This window comes from Streptopelia decaocto, assembly GCF_964273445.1.
Source record: "Streptopelia decaocto genome assembly, chromosome: 1".
In the NCBI taxonomy this organism is placed as follows: domain Eukaryota; kingdom Metazoa; phylum Chordata; class Aves; order Columbiformes; family Columbidae; genus Streptopelia; species Streptopelia decaocto.
The window spans coordinates 201,323,261-201,341,085 of record NC_138663.1 but is presented as its reverse complement, the minus strand read 5'-3'; the positions used below and the strand labels follow the sequence as shown (position 1 = coordinate 201,341,085).

At 39.0% G+C, this 17,825-nt stretch overlaps 1 protein-coding gene across 4 annotated transcripts in view; it reads left to right on the top strand.

The window, feature by feature from the left end:
- The window catches only part of FAT3 (FAT atypical cadherin 3), a gene marked incomplete at its 5' end in the record, with an annotated part of 328,465 nt that overhangs the window by 185,016 nt on the left and 125,624 nt on the right, over positions 1–17,825 (top strand). For all 4 annotated transcript variants that reach the window (XM_082063483.1, XM_082063481.1, XM_082063482.1 and 1 more), the window contains one exon: positions 10,039–10,100. In XM_082063483.1, coding sequence (XP_081919609.1) covers positions 10,039–10,100 — 62 coding nt within the window. The remainder of the gene's footprint in view (positions 1–10,038; positions 10,101–17,825) is intronic.

Sequence of the window (17,825 nt, the reverse complement as noted above, 5' to 3'; positions counted from 1 at the left end):
GCAGATTATTTCAAGTATTGGCTAGACAAACGATCTTGTTGGGTGGTTTCTTCGATGGTGCTGGCTTCAAAAGTGGGAGTTTGCTCTGATCCAGAGGCATCATCCAAACAGGAGAGGTTGAGGGGAAAAAAAGAAGAGGAAGAAAGGATCCCTGGGAGTTCGTTGAGTAGAAATTCATCAGTGGACTAAACAAAATGGTGTATTCGAGGATTAATAACAAGACTGCAGCTTTCTGCCAGACTTGCATCCACTGGAGGCGGTAGTTAGGCCAGTTTAGCTGGGCTGTGTAGGCCTTACCTAGAACACAGTGTACAACGTCCATCCATCAGGCTTAGGGGGGATGAGGGCTGGGACTGCCATGCAGAAGGGCAATGGCAGATTCATTAGGTGAGATGAAGCCAAAGGAGCTTGGCTTGTTTAGTTGACCAAAAGTAATGTGCAAATTGCTCATAAACACAGTCTGTCTGGAAACAAGGGCTTTTAACCATGCGGTCATTTTCCCCAACAGCCTTCCAGGAGGAATACAGGGAACAGAAAACCTGGCCGTTTTTTAAATGGAGAGGAATATTTAGGAGAGTGGTGGCTTTGCCTGCAGTTGCTGAGGGCCATCCTGGCCGAGTTTTGAAGGGATGAAAGGGAGTCCCTCTGAGTTCCCTGTTCCACCAGGCTGAACAGACTGGCACACCATATTGTCATTTTAAACAGATTCGAGGAACAAAAAAAGCCAGAATCTGCCTTCAAAGGAAAGCATAATCCAAATTCTTCATTGAAGTAAATGTTTGCTGTGCATTTTATGCAGAGTTTTGATATTTTCAGCAATAAGCTAAGGAAATTCTAACGAGAGACAGAAGGGACAACCAAAGAGGAATAAAAAAGTTTTGCTTCAAATTCTCCTTTTTTTTTTCTTTCAGACATAACCACACATTAGAAAGCGTAGTTGTTTTTAAAAGCAATCATTTTCTATACCTAGTTTGTTTCAAAGAGGTTGTTTCACTCACATTGTCACCTCAGGAAAAACAATAAGGCAGCAGTCCTTCACATAATTGCACAGGCTCGCCTGGTGTGTTCTCTTTCTTGTTCAATGAAGTATCATTCATTTGGATCAGAATACAGTCTTTCTAAATTAGAGGTTTACATGTGTAATTATATAAAATGATATGTTTGTTTACATCTCCAAGTAAAATGTACATCGTTTTCTATCATTTATCTTTGAAATTCAATTTCATTTTGTCGATCCCTAATTTATTGGAGGAGATGAATGTGCTGTTAGAGTGTTTACAATGCCTCTCACTGCCTGTGGGTAATAAAATTACTCTGGTTATTGCTATTCATTTTGACATTTCCATGGTTAGGAATACACAATAGTTTTACTTTCCTGAAAATATGGGGGAAATCCTAATGCTATTTATTGTGGCTACTCTTTTTTTTTTAATCTGAAGTCCTAGATTTACATAGAAAGAGTAGCAGGACAGTTGACAGCTGATGGCTGTATTTCTCAACAGATTTGTGTGCTCATTTCTGTGTTCATTATATGTATGGAAAGGCTGTGTTCATACCTTTATATGTACTGTTAATAAATATTTGAGATTTCTAGTAAACCCATCAGTAAACCCATACATCACCATATGACCTTCTGCAAATTCAACTTAGGGGCTCTGTTGTATGAGCAGTGAGTATAAGGAGTCACTGAATTTATGGAACATTTTTGGAAAAGCAGTGCTTGTTTTACTTATTCCCTTTGTCTGTTTAACTTTTTGGGTTAAAAGGCCCATATTTTCAGCAAACAATCCCAAGGCATTTTTCTCCCCAAGCAGAGCTTTCAAGGATAAATCTACAGAACATTTCCTTTGATATCTTCTTATGATTTTTCTTTCTGCATCCTTGTTGCTTGCAGTATTTTTGAGAAAGGCAGATTGGGAACTGCATCCACTTTGGACTGTGATGTGATAGCATCAGTGTTGCAGCATGTTCAGAGCATCTTGCAGGGCACAAGAACTCTGCGGAGAAAGCTCTCTAATTTTAAATTCTTGTTTCCACATAAAAATTGTTTTATTTGAAGATGAGGATTGGTATCTTAATGAGGAGAAAGTTTCCCCCAGCAACCAGGGACTAGCAAGCTTTGAGATGAGACCTCAGCTAATCCATCCAGACCATCTCTGTGGGTGTGATGGATAAGCCCTGACATATACGGTCCTGTGCTGCCTGACTGTACTGGTCCGAGACTCTCACACTACGAGTAGAGAGGGTATAAACCCTATACTGCTACGACTTGCAGCCAGACAATATATTCTGAGGTTTCAGTCAAACCCTGTGTAACAACTTGAAGTCCCTGCTTATACTTCTAACCCATCCTGCACTTGTATTCTTTAAATGAAAAGGTTTTTTTTTAATATGTGTAGCAGGAAACATAATCATGTTTTAATAATGGACAGTTAAACATGCAGTAAATTGCATGCTGTTGGTCTTGTGCCAGGGAAGGGGAAGACGTTGCTTTCCTGCTCCTCTTCCTAACCCTAGGAAGACACTCTGCCTTTGGCTTAAAACAGAGGAACGTATTGGGCATCTTTTATTTAGCCTGCTTGTTACCTGTCAGATACTCTTTTCATATTTCATCTAAACTAAGTTTGGAATTGAGAAATTAATAAAGGAGTTCTTTAAAATTCCATTTTTTAAAAAATTTAGTCTTTATACCATAAAATTTGCAACACTTCCAGAGACAGCAGTAAAATATGCTGTCTCTCCATATCAGATTCTGTTATCTTTCAAGCAGTACTTCAGCAAAAGCAGCTCAGGTAAGGTTATCCATCCACAGGTTGAATGAAAATAATTTAATTTTGTAAGGAGGAAGCTGTTGAACTCTCCTTGGCTTCATAGCCATATTAAGGAAATTCAATCTGCGTTAGAAAATAGCCTGCAGCAAACTGATTTTTGGTCCCTAAGTGCCACACTATTGAAAAATATGTGAGCTTCTTCTACACCAAAGGTCAGTTTAGTTCACTGTCACACCTACAGCCGTGGGCTGATCTGGATACATAGAGAATAAGCATCAGAAGGAGCAAACCCACAGCAGTGTTTCCCTCTCCGTACTACTGTTCAGGCTATCCAGTGCTTAGAGATTTCCTCTGCTATAGCCTTTGCTTTCAACAGCCCTTGGGGAATGTTAATTCTGTGGCTCTCCAAGTCCATGAGTTAATCTGTTTCTAACACAAATATTTCAAATAATAATTGAAATATGGAAAGAATGAACATGGGTAAACCTCAGAACTAAATATACGTCTGTAAATATGTGTATTTTAGGATAATTTTAAAATTTTACACCATTTGGTATATGTAAAATGTCAGACACATGCACACAGATACTCAAATATTTGACTGTATATACAGTGCATATGTATATATTTGTATAGCATGGTCTACCAACTTAAGCACACACAGACATAGAGAGCTTTTATTTGTATGAGGACCCTTCTGTGAAACGAGAACTAACTGAGGGCAGAGCATGGGTTATTCAGCTGGAAGACCCTAATTGGCAATTGGCTGTTCTAATTAAAGCACTGAAAGCAGAGTTAGGAGCCAGGTTCGCTTTTGTCCAGGTCCCATCACCCTCTCTAACTGCAAGGACAGAGGTAGCGAATGCCTTTTTTCCAGAACAGAAAGTGTTAAAAAAACAAAGAAATGCTCAGCTCACTGGGGCCAGTATTATTCAATATATTCATCAATGACTTGGATGAGGGAATAGAGTGTACTATCAGCAGGTTTGCTGATGACACCAAGCTGGGAGGAGTGGCTGACACGCCAGAAGGCTGTGCTGCCATCCAGCGTGACCTGGACAGGCTGGAGAGCTGGGCAGGGAAAAATTCAATGAAATAAAACAAGGGAAAGTGTAGAGTCTTGCATCTGGGCAGGAACAACCCCAGGTTCCAGTATAAGTTGGGGAATGACCTATTAGAGAGCAGTGTAGGGGAAAGGGACCTGGGGGTCCTGGTGGACAGCAGGATGACCATGAGCCAGCACTGTGCCCTTGTGGCCAGGAAGGCCAATGGCATCCTGGCGTGTATTACAAGGGGGGTGGTCAGTAGGTCAGAGAGGTTCTCCTTCCCCTCTACTCTGCCCTGGTGAGACCACATCTGGAATATTGTGTCCAGTTCTGGGCCCCTCAGTTCCAGAAGGACAGGGAACTGCTGGAGAGGGTCCAGCGCAGGGCAACAAAGATGATGAAGGGAGTGGAGCATCTCCCTTATGAGGAAAGGCTGAGGGAGCTGGGGCTCTTGAGCTTGGAGAAGAGGAGACTGAGAGGTCACCTCATTAATGTTTACAAATATATAAAGACTGAGTGTCACGAGGATGGAGCCAGGCTCTTCTTGGTGACAACCAATGATAGGACAAAGGGTAATGGGTTCAAACTGGAACACAAGAGGTTCCATTTAAATTTGATAAGAAACTTCTTCTCAGAGAGGGTGACAGACACTGGAACAGGCTGCCCAGGGGGATTGTGGAGTCTCCTTCTCTGGAGACATTCAAACCCGCCTGGACACCTTCCTGTGTAACCTCATCTGGGTGTTCCTGCTCCAGCAGGGGGATTGGACTGGATGAGCTTTTGAGGTCCCTTCCAATCCCTGACGTTCTGTGATTCTGTGAACTTTTACAGCGCATAAATTAATGTTTATGTGCATAGTCTACTCAGACAAACTAGTTGATATTTTATGGAATTTATGAAATAGTGTTGTCCAATAAATACATGATCCTCAGGTGACAATTCGGGCTAGTGCCCCACCTTTGTCACCTTCACTTTGATCAGCATCAAATTCACCTAAGATTTTAAAAGTCGCTATTTACTTTTATTATGTACATTATCCTGCATTTCTTGTCAAGTTAATAATAAAAAATATCTATAAACGTAAATATCTCTGTTAGCTTTAGGCCATCCTATAAAACATATTTATAGTTCCAGTAGTGTACAAAGCAAACTTTGGTAAAGATTGTCAGAAATGTCAGAATTCAAATCAAATTTTGGAGCTCTGGTAGGATTACATGGCAGTATCACAGCCTCCTGAGGAAGCAATAATTTGGGTATGCAAATGGAATATATATACTGAACTCTTTGAAATGAAAGATATTGGCCTCAAATTACATTTGAATATAAATTTGTTTGCCTTCCTTTGTTTATGTTAAATTAGTTGAGAAATGTCTGTGCTTTTTCAAGTATTCTTGACTAAAAATAAAAATGCAAAGATTACATATGAGAGAGATTCTAAGCTAGCATAAATTTACAGAGCTTCTTTGATTGCCGTGGACTTGCACTAGATTGAGCCTGTTGCCTGCATATCATCAGAGAGCGATGTGTACTTTTGGGTGTTCCTCGGATATAGACATTTAGCATAACCACATGGTTAAGCTTCCAAGGAGAACTACTGTTATAAAATACAATATATCATAAAAGACTCAGAACATTATACCACTTTTGAATAAGAAAGTGTACCTTAGCTGACACAGAGAACCAACAGGCTACACATCTCTCTTTCAGGTTTACTGGTTTTATTATGAATAAAGATGCAGTTCTCTACAAAAAGTAATTCTGAAGCATTAGTCATACTGTTGAATTCATAACTTGTTGATTTTATGTCATCTTCAATCATTTGTAAACACACACAGACAAACACACACATGCATTCACACACATACCTGGTGTTAATTCTAAGACATCAGACGTATAATCAGGTTACTGTTTGCTTATACGTAATATTTCCTCATTGCACTTCAGTAACTGCATGCTTCATTCATTGCAAATGTGAAGTAAATCATGGGGTTTGATCTCTTTCACTGAACCTTCTTATTTTTTTTCACTTTGCATCTGTGACATGCTAAAAGCATTATCCCAATCATTGGTGTTAAGTGTTTCTCAAATGTCTTGATCACACATCTGAGCCCTAATAACCAGTGATTTGTTTTCAGGATGATGTGTTGGCTGAAGATTGTTTGGGCTTATATATTTGTTAAAGTGTCAGGATTTCTTATTTGTGGTTGTGTTCTTTCTTCCGTGTCACTGTTGCTCTACCTAAGCTGTAAGGCAGGTCTGCCTTGTTGCTGACCCCAAATCTCTGGTTCTCCCATTTGGACTGGGCTGAAGGACACTGCTGCTTCTTCTCCATCCACATACTGAGTTTCCTTTTAGAGTGAATGATGCAGGAGAGGAGGATGATCCTACCCAGTGTACAGAGGAGCATTGGAAGGATGTTTCCCAGTTGGCATCAGTTGGGACTTGTCACCATGTCCTGCAGTATAATGGGACATGTTGAGTGGGGTGAGCTTATTCACTTCCAGCATTTCTGAACTATGTAATGGGAGTAGATGAATAATTGTTCAGCTTGGGGAAAGTACTCCAATAGCAAAAGTAACAGATATTGTAGGAAAGCAAGTTGTATAAGATCATATAGTTTTCTCCAAGCTGAAACACTGGGTCAAGAAATGTTTCAGAGCTTCACAAAACAGTTCATTTATATGGCCTGAGGAGCAGATGTGCCACAATGCACAGAGAGATGTTTTAACTCAGAAAGTCAAAGAAAAGTATGAAGTACTGGGAAGAGAATCACATAATCTTGTTTGTGAGCTGATGGTTTTATTGTAAATAACTTTTCTATCGGATCCAGTTTTCCTCTTCATGGATGCTCTTAAAGAACCATCACAGTTATAAATATCTCCTGCCCTTTGCAGGACCATGATGTTTCCTTGGAAATTTGAGAGAAACCATTTGAGAGGTGTGCTATGACTTTTGAAGCTTGTTAGTGTTTTTGACTATTCTGTGAGAAGTGCGTGCTATATTTCCCAACTGGCTTTGGACCGCTGTCCAGATGGCTGTATCTAGAAGAGCTACAGCACATATTGAAGCTAGGAAAAAATAAAAGGTCATTTTTTGTCACTGTGCCCCTGTGATTTTATATCATAACCAGCAGTGAAGCATAACATAATTTCTTTGGTTTTATTTTTTCTCTGTGAGTTATATTTTTTAGATAATGCCATTACACCCTAACAGAGTATGACAATGTAATACAGTTAGAGAAGAACTAAAACTGGGATATATTTTATTGTGCAAAGCCAAGTTTCTCTCAGTTTCCCCCCTATCTTGAAAATAAAGTTCTACATCCTGCTAGCTATTACTGTTATGTACCTATGGCACAGAGTACCTTTAAGTACCCTGTGCAAGTTTATGGATGACACCAAGCTGAGTGGTGTGGTTGACACACCTGAGGGACAGGATGCCATCCAGAGGGACCTGGACAAGCTCAAGAGGTGGCCCCATGCGAACCTCATGGAGTGCAACAAGGTCAAGTGCAAGGTGGTAAAGCTGTGGGTATTAAACATAACTGGAACATACTCCTTTTTTTTTCAGTTTTGATGATTGGTCTTAAACAGAATTCCTTGAAATACGGTTTTATAATAATGAAAGGATGAGATTCACATCCTTACTAATACTTGACTATAATTAAATAAATATTTATGTCAGGTAGTTGAGATCTGATTTTATGTATAGTCATATTTTAAGCAGTAGTGTTGTGTAGTGTGAACTATCTGTGATTTCAAGAATTCCTGTGGAATTGAGCAGCCAGGAGACTGCAGTGGGGCCACCAGTGGTGTTGGATGAGAGAGTCCTTCAGAGAACAGGAATGGAAACTAGAGGCTCCACAGCTTCACACACAAATGACCGATTATTTCTATAGAGTATTGTAACAACCCAATGAAACTGCCGAGAACTGGCAGCTGTATGCAGAGCTGTCTTTAAAGCAAAAACAACTAGTTGTGTTAGCACCGTAACTCAGGATCAGGTCTGCAGAACTGATGGTGATCGTCTGGTTACCTGCCCTTTAGGACCAGCTGTTGAGTCTGGGTGCTAAGTCTGTTAAGATCCTCTGCATTTAAAGTATAGGCAGTTCTGTCTTAGAGACTTGCCATGTGTTCATACACCTCTTTTTGAAGGAAATTCGGGTCTGAAGGCACTCTGGCTATTATTGCAGTCCAAAAAGCTCTAGGTTGAAAAAAGAAAAAAAAAAATTAAAACCAGCAAACCCTTTAGTGCTAACAGTAGTTTTGTGTGGAGGACCAGTGGTAGTACTAGTAGTAGTTTTAGTTTTACCAATGTAAGACAAGTACTATTCATTCTGTCAGTGATTTTTTAGTTTCAGATGTTAGCTTTTGGTCTTCAAAAGCAAAGTGGATTTGTCTGCCTGAAGAAGATGATGAGGACAGAGACCTTTAATTTGCAGCTGTTTCCTGTTTAAGAAGAAAGTGGAATTCATGGTGGTACATTAGGAGGGAAGAAAGTGGAAGATGATATAAAAATGGTCATGTTCCTTACTGTGGTTAGATTGTGCTTGGTAGATATCCATAGTGACCATGCATGTGTTGAACAGGGATATTTCAAGTCTGAAATTTTTACTTTATCAATTTATTGGGGCTGAACTGCTCTCAGGAACTTCTTCCCTGTATCTCTGTGTTCTCTCTAGACATGGGGGGATCTTGTGTGAATGACATCAATTTGTCATCCATACTCTCATATCTGTTTAAACTCGTGCAGTGCGTAGTTGTCTCCCATATCACATAACTGTTTTGAATACTTAAAATTGCTCAACTCAGTCAATAGCGGTTATTTTGGTTTTTTCAGCCTTTTGACAGCACCAGGTTCTTCCATGTAATTGCAATGACCCGCTCAGGTTTCCGAGACTTCCCTTGGGTGTCACTGCTGTGGTCTAATAGATCTTGAAATGAGTCTGAAATATTGAAAGCAGAGTGGCCTTTCCTTTGTTCATTTCATCCCGTTACTTCAAGTAGTATTTCCCCACTCCTCACCAAAAAAGATAAAGTGATTCCTCCAAGGAGAAGACAGAGTGTGAGGAGCTATAGCTATAGAAGTCATTTGGGACTAGAGGTGTTATGTAGATATAAGATGTTGCTGATGGTTGTTTTAAATAATTTAGCGTCATCATGGATTTGTATTTAGATGTTTGGCTGGTCTGATTAAATAAATAAGTACAATAAGTTATCCAGGGAGAATTTATTTTCTCGTCTTCCTTGGTAATCTTAGAGATGACAAATTCTTGAGAATGACTTTGTTCACTGGCATTGTCTCCAAAACAAGCTTTATCTCTAGGAACAATTGGTCCCTTTATGCTCGTCAGAATCTATCACAAAACAAACCTGATTCATTTTCCTAACCAAAGAAATGTTTTGTACGAGGGCAAACTCAAATCTCCCTTTAAATCTCTAGTGAGAACGAAATAAAGAACTAAGCTATGTTCATAGAAGATATGCACTGCTTTTTTGAGGGAACTTTGGAACTGTTTCATTTTCTTTCCTTGGTTTAAGTCTCACAAGAGGTTAATAATTTGTGAAAGTACCTTGCTTAAAAAAAAAAAAGGAAAAAAAAAAAGATATCTTGATCATCTTCATGTAAAAGGGTATTTTATTTTAAATGCTCAGTTTGAGCATGGAACAAATTGATGAAATTGTAGTACAAAACCTTTAATGCGTTAGAATGATTACATTTGGAAATCATTATGTATACAAGTAGTTATTACAGAAATAACCTCCTTTGTCAAGTATTCTTGGCATGGAAGTAATCAGCATCCTATCCCATTAATTGTTTGAGAACTCTGAGATCTTTAATGAGTTTTTTTACAGAAGGGTTTCAGTCAAATGCAAATGATTCGTTGAAGTACTTAATCATAAGACAAATAGTGATTCTTCAGTAAGTTTTTTTATTCACTGTAATAAATGTAGAATGTTAACTGTAGATACACAGCTAACCATTTTTCAGTTACTTTTCTCACAGCATTTTTCTTTTAAAGATTCATTGTTAGTCAGAAAGTCATGATGGCTGCATTGAGAAAGAAAATGCTTGACAGATGTCAAGAAATCTGTGTCTGATATAGCTTCAAATAGATTTTTTCCCTTTGAGTGTTTGAAAAATGAATATATTTCTTCTGGTCGATAGAGACATATTTTTTTCAACAGATATTGACAATCAAATATCATCCTTTTTCACAGGTCTGATTACAACAACATCAAGAAAATTGGATCGTGAACAGCAAGCAGAGCATTTTTTGGAGGTAAGATTAAGCGGAACATATATGTTAAAAGGTTAAGTGTTTTTTGCAGTTTAAAATGCCTTCTTTCGTTTCTAGGAGAGTGGTATTCTCCTTTCTCTCAGTGTATGATAGACTCGCACAGAGCTGGGAATTGCCTGATTATACAGAAGAAATAATACATTTTGTGATTTACAAGCACAGGAAAAAAATGAACAAATTCGCACAACACTTGTTTTCCACCTCTAATCTGCTTCGGTTGAATCTTATGTTGTAGGCCTTACATTTTATTTGTGACAGAAGTTTAGCATATCCAGAGAAAAAGGGGTTGGTTTTGGTTTTGTGTTTTGTTTGTGGGGGGTTTTGGTTGGTTTTGGTTTTCTGTTTGGTGGTGGTGGTTTGGTTTGGTTTTGTTGTTTTGGTTTGCTTTGGTTTGCTTTGCTTTGCTTTCTTGATGTTTTGGTTTTTTTTTGTTGTTGTTTTGTTTTTTTGTTGGGGGGGCTGGTTGCTTGGTTGGGTTTTTTTTGATTGGTGGAATCACCCCAACCTTGTTACGATTTTCAGTCTCTGAGGTTAAATGTGTTTAAAGATTTGGATCTCAGATCTAACAGACAAACTATTAATTTGGATGAAAGCAAACTTTAACCTTGCTCACATTCACTGCATCGTGAGAATCGATGAGTAATTTCTTAGCTTTCACTTACTGAGACTATCAATGACAATTTTCAAGTTAAAAATTGCCCTCCAAATAAGGTGTCTAAACCATTCCCTTGGTCCTTAGATGAATGTTTCTCTTCATAAGTAGCTCACATATATTGGATGTGGAGTGATATACTTATAAACTACTGGTTTTACTACATGTGTTTTCTGTCACATTGCTGTACACCATGCTATGTTTTTTTTCCCTTTGGGTAGAAGATCATTGAGTCTGTTCTCTTGCCTATTTGTGAAATAAGGACTTCTTGATTCATGTTGGTACAAGTAAAAAAGAACCATGTTGTCCCACATAATCAATCATTCCTACTATATATTTTAGGAAATTCCCTTCAAACCCATACAATTTAAAAAACATCTGGACAAAATAGTTCCTAATGCAACCACTATCTTGCAGCAAAATGTAGTGAAATATACTTGTGTATATTCCATGGTTATTTTAGTTAGTGCATAACATGGGAGAGAAGGGTTAATTTATTACTGTACAAGTTTCTGGGTTTTTTTTTCGTTTCCTTGATAATTCACTGTAGATTCTTACACATTCCAGGCCATAAATAACTGGAGGGAAATAAAAGGATTTTCCACTTTTTAGGATTTATTAAGTTGGAAAGTTAGTAAAGCAATCATGTGTTCCAATAACTGCAAGCTTTCCAGTTTATACTGTCAGAGAAGATCACAAACGGAATGAAATTGGCATTGATTTTGAAATATATTGATGAGAATCTTAGGTCGGTATGTCTCTTTTGCATTTATGTGTTTCCCTCAGAGACCTCAGTGAAACTTGCCAAATTCACATTTGCCAGAGGATTCCCATACAGATGGGGAAGTGTTACTATTAATAGTAAAGAGAAAAATAATTACTTATAGGGATTAGGCTTTAGTCATCAATACAAGTTAATATATTCCTTCTCTTGAGTTTTATCTCGTTCGAAAAAATAACCACCTGTAAGATTGTGAGGACTGAAGCTGCATTAGAGGGAAATTGGTGTCCTAGGGTGTGAATGTGGAGTGGAGGGGTGTCCTGGAGAAGTGGGGAGAGAACCACACTGTTGTAAAACCCACCTGGGAATGGTGTGTGGGAAGGACAATTGGTCTCTGCTGGGGACACAGCCCTGATGGCCAAATCGCCCCTTTGAGCTGCTGATGAACCATGGACCTCTTGGGAGGCACCTTCCAGGGGATCAGGGCGAGTAGTCTGCTGGAGATCCAGACCCAGGCTGGACAACTGTGCTCGTTCTTGTGGCACATTCAGAAGACATTTCTGAAACGCCTGGCTGTCTCTGTGTGTAATTAACCCCCTGGGGAGGCCTTAATTGCCAAGACAACTGTGGTCTCCCAATAGTACGGTATTTCCCTTCTGGCTCCATTTCATACCCTTCTCCCAGCGGTCTGTCTGGTGTAAAAGGCAGCAAACTTGGCTCTGTTTGAAAAGCTCTGATTAGTGCTCGACCTGGCAACCCCTGCTCCCCTTTGCCCAGTGCGTGTGTGAGAGGCACTGACAGACCTTTCCTAGGTACAACTTTTTAATTATTTTTAATAAGCCTGTCGTTTCCCTACCTGAATTTGACAGGGATGCTATCCCCATACCAGCCAGTACTTACTGAGCAAACTCCATTACTAACAGTGTTTCCACCTTTTTCACCAAAGCTGTTAGGAAAATGAGGTGAAATAAGACGGCAGATGTTAGTCATAGTAGTTGTGTGTAGTGCCAATGCTTGTCTCCACACCACTGCCCGTGATGGCTTAGAGTGACTCTTCTGGAGTCACCTGTCCCTGTCCGTATCAGAGGAAACACGAGTTACCAGCAAGGACTGGATGTGTATTTTTAAGGCTGCTGTGCATGGGAAAAGTGAATCTAAGTGACTCCCCTTGTAACTGCATGAGAAGTCTGTTGCAAAGTAAGTACTGAGCCCAGGTCACCCCTGCGTCTCTTCTTTCTTCCCCCTTTAATTATCTTCTTTGGATGTATGGACCTGTGTCCTCATGACTTCTTAACGGTACCCAAGGCCACTGTCACAGGACTTGCACTCACCAAAGAGATTGTTCCAAAGTGAGCACAGAAACTTGTCTAGACCCCGGGTTAAAAGATGCATCAGAAAGTCAGAAATGGGCTCCCCTTTATAATAACTGAAATTGTTTTTTGTTTTGGAGACATTGGGGAGCTTGTTTTTTTGTTTGGGACATTTTGGGAATAGAAAGATCTACCAGATCTTTCACTGAATGTGGCATTGTCAGTGGTATTTTTTTCTTCAGCTCCCAAATTGAGGGGTTAATTTTTTCGACACATGTGTAATGCCTTGCAGGGCTGCAGGTCTTATTCAGTGCTTGTTATCAGGTAGAATTTTCCTTCTTAGATTTAAATTGGATGTCACTGGATTTCATACAGTATGGTCTCTTGCTTTAGTGGATTCTTGCTAATGGAATGTTTCTGCCCAAAATAGGAGGAAGATGATCACTTGATTACATTTCTATCTCACATGAAGCAAGCCAAAATACATATTTTTTTCATTTCACAGACTTTATTAAAGATTCTGTAGTTGAGACAAAGTATTTAGATATCCATCTGAAACAAGAAAGGTAATTCTGAGAGTTACCTGCTTGTTTTGTAAGTAAATGAAAGTTGTGATGAATTTCCCAGTGAGGTGCAATTACAGGTTTCAGGTGATCTGTCTTTATTCTCCTTCAATAATTGGACACATCATCCTCTTCTTCTTTCCTTCTTTTATTTGCTTCTTCTGGGTATGTGTTGTCTTCTAATAATTTATGTGTTATCACTTAACTCTGTCTGCTCTTGTATTATGCAAACTGACTAAAAAGGAGCAGCTAGAAGTGGAGAATATTGGTGGAGTTTGAGGTATGGAAAAACACAGAAAGTAGTCTGGCTGCTTTTTTCTGCCCACATTTTTTTGTAGATGCTTCCTAATCTTGGTCTGACAGCTTTACAAACTCTTGTGATTTTGCTGCGTGATTTTATGCAAACAGCTGCTGGAGCGATGGAGGTCCGGTAATAAGTGTAAAACATAAACCATTTCACGCAGGATCTGCATCCTTGTGTTGTGCCAGCTGATTCAGAGATGTCCAGAATATGAATAACTCCTGGTTTGCTCTCCAGTGTACATGTGCAAATTGGCAGTAGAGGATTGTTGAATCCAGGCTACAGCTCGTTGACTTGCGCGTTCAGCCTGGAAAGTGGATCTGAGCTCCTGCTTTCTCACCCTGAACACGCTGCTGCAGAAGCTGGGTCACTTACGCCTCCAACCACAGAAAGACTCTGCAAAACTCATGTACTGCTGGGGAGTTCCATTTGCTGCGAATTGCTGGGGCAAGACCTGTATTTAGCAAAAGAATTAGCCAAAAGAGTTGCAGGATTCATTGTGCAATTCAAGCAACGGTCTTTGAAACTTTATGATTGAAGAGATAAATTGTCTGTAGTGAGAGGTGACCTCTTCATCCTCTTGCTAACAGTATATAATAAGTTGGTGCCTTTAAAGTGCTGAGGCTATTTAGTCTCTCCTTGATGAGCACATGTGGTACAGGCTCTTAAGTCATTTAGCCAGTTTTGAAAAATGGTATCCATAGTATCTGTCTGTTCCTCCAAACTGTGTTTAAATTTACCACTGTGGATTCATTCAGAAATTATCTTTTAACATGTGTTATGGTGGAAAACTTGTCTATTCAAAGCCTCTCTAAAGAATAAAAATAGTTGCTAATGAGCACGGTCAGAACTTTAAATCTCTTGAAGAGTTACAAAGCAACTTTTTAAAGTTTTTAAAAATACTGTTACAACAGCCTTAGCCTTTCAAGGTCTGAGTCATGAACCATAATTAATGAGGAGGAGAAGTGGTAGAAGAGCGTTGGCTTAGGACAGCTAATTTTTAGCCAACTGAGTGCTATCAGAATAGGAACAGTGACTCTCAAGTGCGTTACTTTTGTCACAAATCAGTATATATACAAACGTTTTTGGTCTTCCTGCTGTGATGCTTGAGCGCAGCTCTGAGAAGGATGTCAGTAACAGTGCAAGGGGCTGTAATGAAGATAAGTTGATAAATCCGATGTGTCAAAATACATGGGCTGAATGAAACCTATTGGTTTCTGTTTACTGTGAGTACACTAACAGGGTACAATAAACTGTGTTACATGGTATGTATTTATAAGCAGTAATTAGAGGGAAGCATAATAATCTGCTGTAATTGTAGCCTTCAAAAGAATTCAAATTTCCACTCATTTAATGGGAAGCGGTAATTGTGAGGGGAATTTTGATGGAGGGACTCTCATTTTATTCCATTGAAATTTGGTAGGGGACATCACAGGGGAAATTGGGGGTGGGAACTTTATGGCCACAGTTTACAGGAGAGAGCGTTTCAAGTCTTGAAAAGCAGCGTTTTGAAATAGCTCTGCCTCTCAGTTCTTCCCACAAACACCGTGCTGGTGGTTCAGCATTGGACCGGTGCTGTGTTCCCTGCCATCCTCCTCTTTTCCTCCATCATCTCCCGCGCAAGAATTTAACAGATTTCACCTTGTTTTGCTTTTGGGCCTGTTCAGTCAGGCTGCAGCCCGTGCTGGTGGTGATGTCCTTTGTGACAAACCGCAGCGTTTTCTGAAGAATATAGGCAGCTGTGTGGCAATATGCTCATGTATATTTTTTACAGGAGAAGTACAAAAGCTGAAGTTCATTGGGTTTATGTAGCTGAGTAGTGCTCTGCAGAACACTGATTGCTTAAATCCTGGATTACGAATCTGTGTAAGCATTTGTTTCATGGATCTTTAGCATTGCCCGCATTTGGCAGGGAAAGCTGCATTTTTCCTCAGTGACATGCTGGTGATGGGGTAAAAACGAGGCAGTGTGTCTGATTAAACATTTTGTCTGAGGTTTAAATGGTTCCAAAGGCACATGCCTTTTCCTTTTTAACACTGAAGCCTATCAGATGATGCAAGGGAAATTAAAAAGAAAAAAAATAGGTAAACAGCTTGAGCTTAAAAATTATTACTGGTTGTGCTTGCTGGAGATAAAATAACTGGTTTTTTTATTCAAGGACACCTTGAATAGGATTTTTAGAGGAAGAGTAAGTACGTAGAGGCAACTTTCTAAAAAGACAATGAAAGCTATATTATGCTGTCAGCTTCAAATGGCGATGCATTGTACTTGAACATTAAACTTGAAAGTTGGGAGGAAAAAAAGAAGGGACAACAGGAAAGAAAGGGAAAGAAGGCAAGAAAGATGAAAAAGAAAAGAAAGGGATGAAAAAGAAAAGAAAGGGATGAAAATAAAGGGTTCCAGATAAAACAAAAAGTCCCATTCATCTTGTACTACCCCTCCTTGGGTTTTTGAGCAGAAGTGGCCAGGTCAGTGTGGTGGTAGATCTAATTGAGACTCGGGTTCCTGGAGTACAAGGCACACGCTGAGCTCGCTCATCCCACACTGCAGATTTCCATCCTGCACCCTGTGTTCTTTCGGGAGTTATTATTCTGCACCAGCTTTCTAGAGATGCACGGGCTGCCCTTGCTCCCCTTCCCCTCACAATTACTGTTTTCTTTTTCCATCAAGTTGCTATTTTCAGAAGTCACCAACAACTTTCCAAAGGCAGGAGATGACCGGAGGTTAAAACTCTCTTTCAGAGACAGATTTGCATTTGACATTGCACACTGCTTCTCGTGTGTATTCAGGCAGAAAGTCTTACACAGCAAAATATGGGAAAAGTCCTGGTGTGAATCATCTGTCTGCACTGATAAGTGGTCTCCTCGGTTAGACTGTTGTCTCTAACTAATGTGATCCAATAAGATGAAAAATTATCAAGTGCATTGCTGAAAATATTATTATTTTGGTTGTTAACTGAGTGGCCTCTGTGCAAAAGATATGAACAGGAATTTTAAACTGCAAAATAATTAAGGCATGGTGTTTTTACGGATTACTCCCTTTTCTTTGATTATTGCAAATTTCAATAGCCCCCAGATGTCGCTTTATTTTAGATAGTGAATTGAGAAGTAACACAGACAACAAAGCCTAAGCATTGGGAAAACTGAGTTTAATAACACTTTTCTTCATGCATGTGGAATTTTAATTTTGTTTTCTTATTAAATAAGAAAAACTACTCATAAAATTATAATAACATGAGAGAATAAGTTTGAATTGAAAAAATATATATTTAAATTCCTTAATATTCTGTGTTAAATTCAGGTAGCCAATGGGAAATGTACATACAATTCTGATGATATAATATATACCGAAGGCAAGGAGCAAGAATGGGTTTTCAGATAACAAATAGTAGCGGTGACGCTCAGCTCACTGCAGATATTCAATGAAATACCAATAGCCTTGAGAGACTGGATGTGCAAAGAATGTCTATGACATTTCCACAAAATTTGTAGATTCTAAGTCAACCCTGAGGATGCTCTGTTTGCTTTTTGCCTTCTGCTTATGGTTGATTTCAGTCTTAATTTTTTTAGAAACTATTCATCTAATTCTTTTAACTCTCTCAAGATTAGATTGTTTCTCTTAAGAATGTTTTGCACACAGTAACACCAATATGATGTCAAGGAGAAATACACTACTGAGAGCTCAATTAGTGCATAATTTATATCCAAGTATCTGATTCTGTCCTCTCTTGGAGAGTGCTTAAACTGTCCAGCTAGTCTGATCCTGTATGGAAGTTCTCACATGGCAGCATTTTAATTCAGCGTTAACAATCTCACACTTGTTTGGTTAATCCATTCTATTGATTCAGGATACCAATAGTAATGAAGAAAAGCAATTGTCTTCTCTATATTTAATGAACTTCCCAAAGCAAAAATCTTTGTAACTCAATATGCAAAGCTTTGGTTTTTGTTTTGTTGTGTTTTCCTTAGCAATTTCAGAAATGAGTCAAATCGTTTGTAGACTTTCTGCAGATGTATTGTAAGCTTATATAAATTTATTTGGGTGTTAAAATAAAAAATCACAACTCATTTATTATTTAGTCCCTCCTTAACTCATGGAAGAGATCTGATTTTCCTAGTTCATCGATGTATACAGTGACAGATTCACCATCTTCAGTGGAA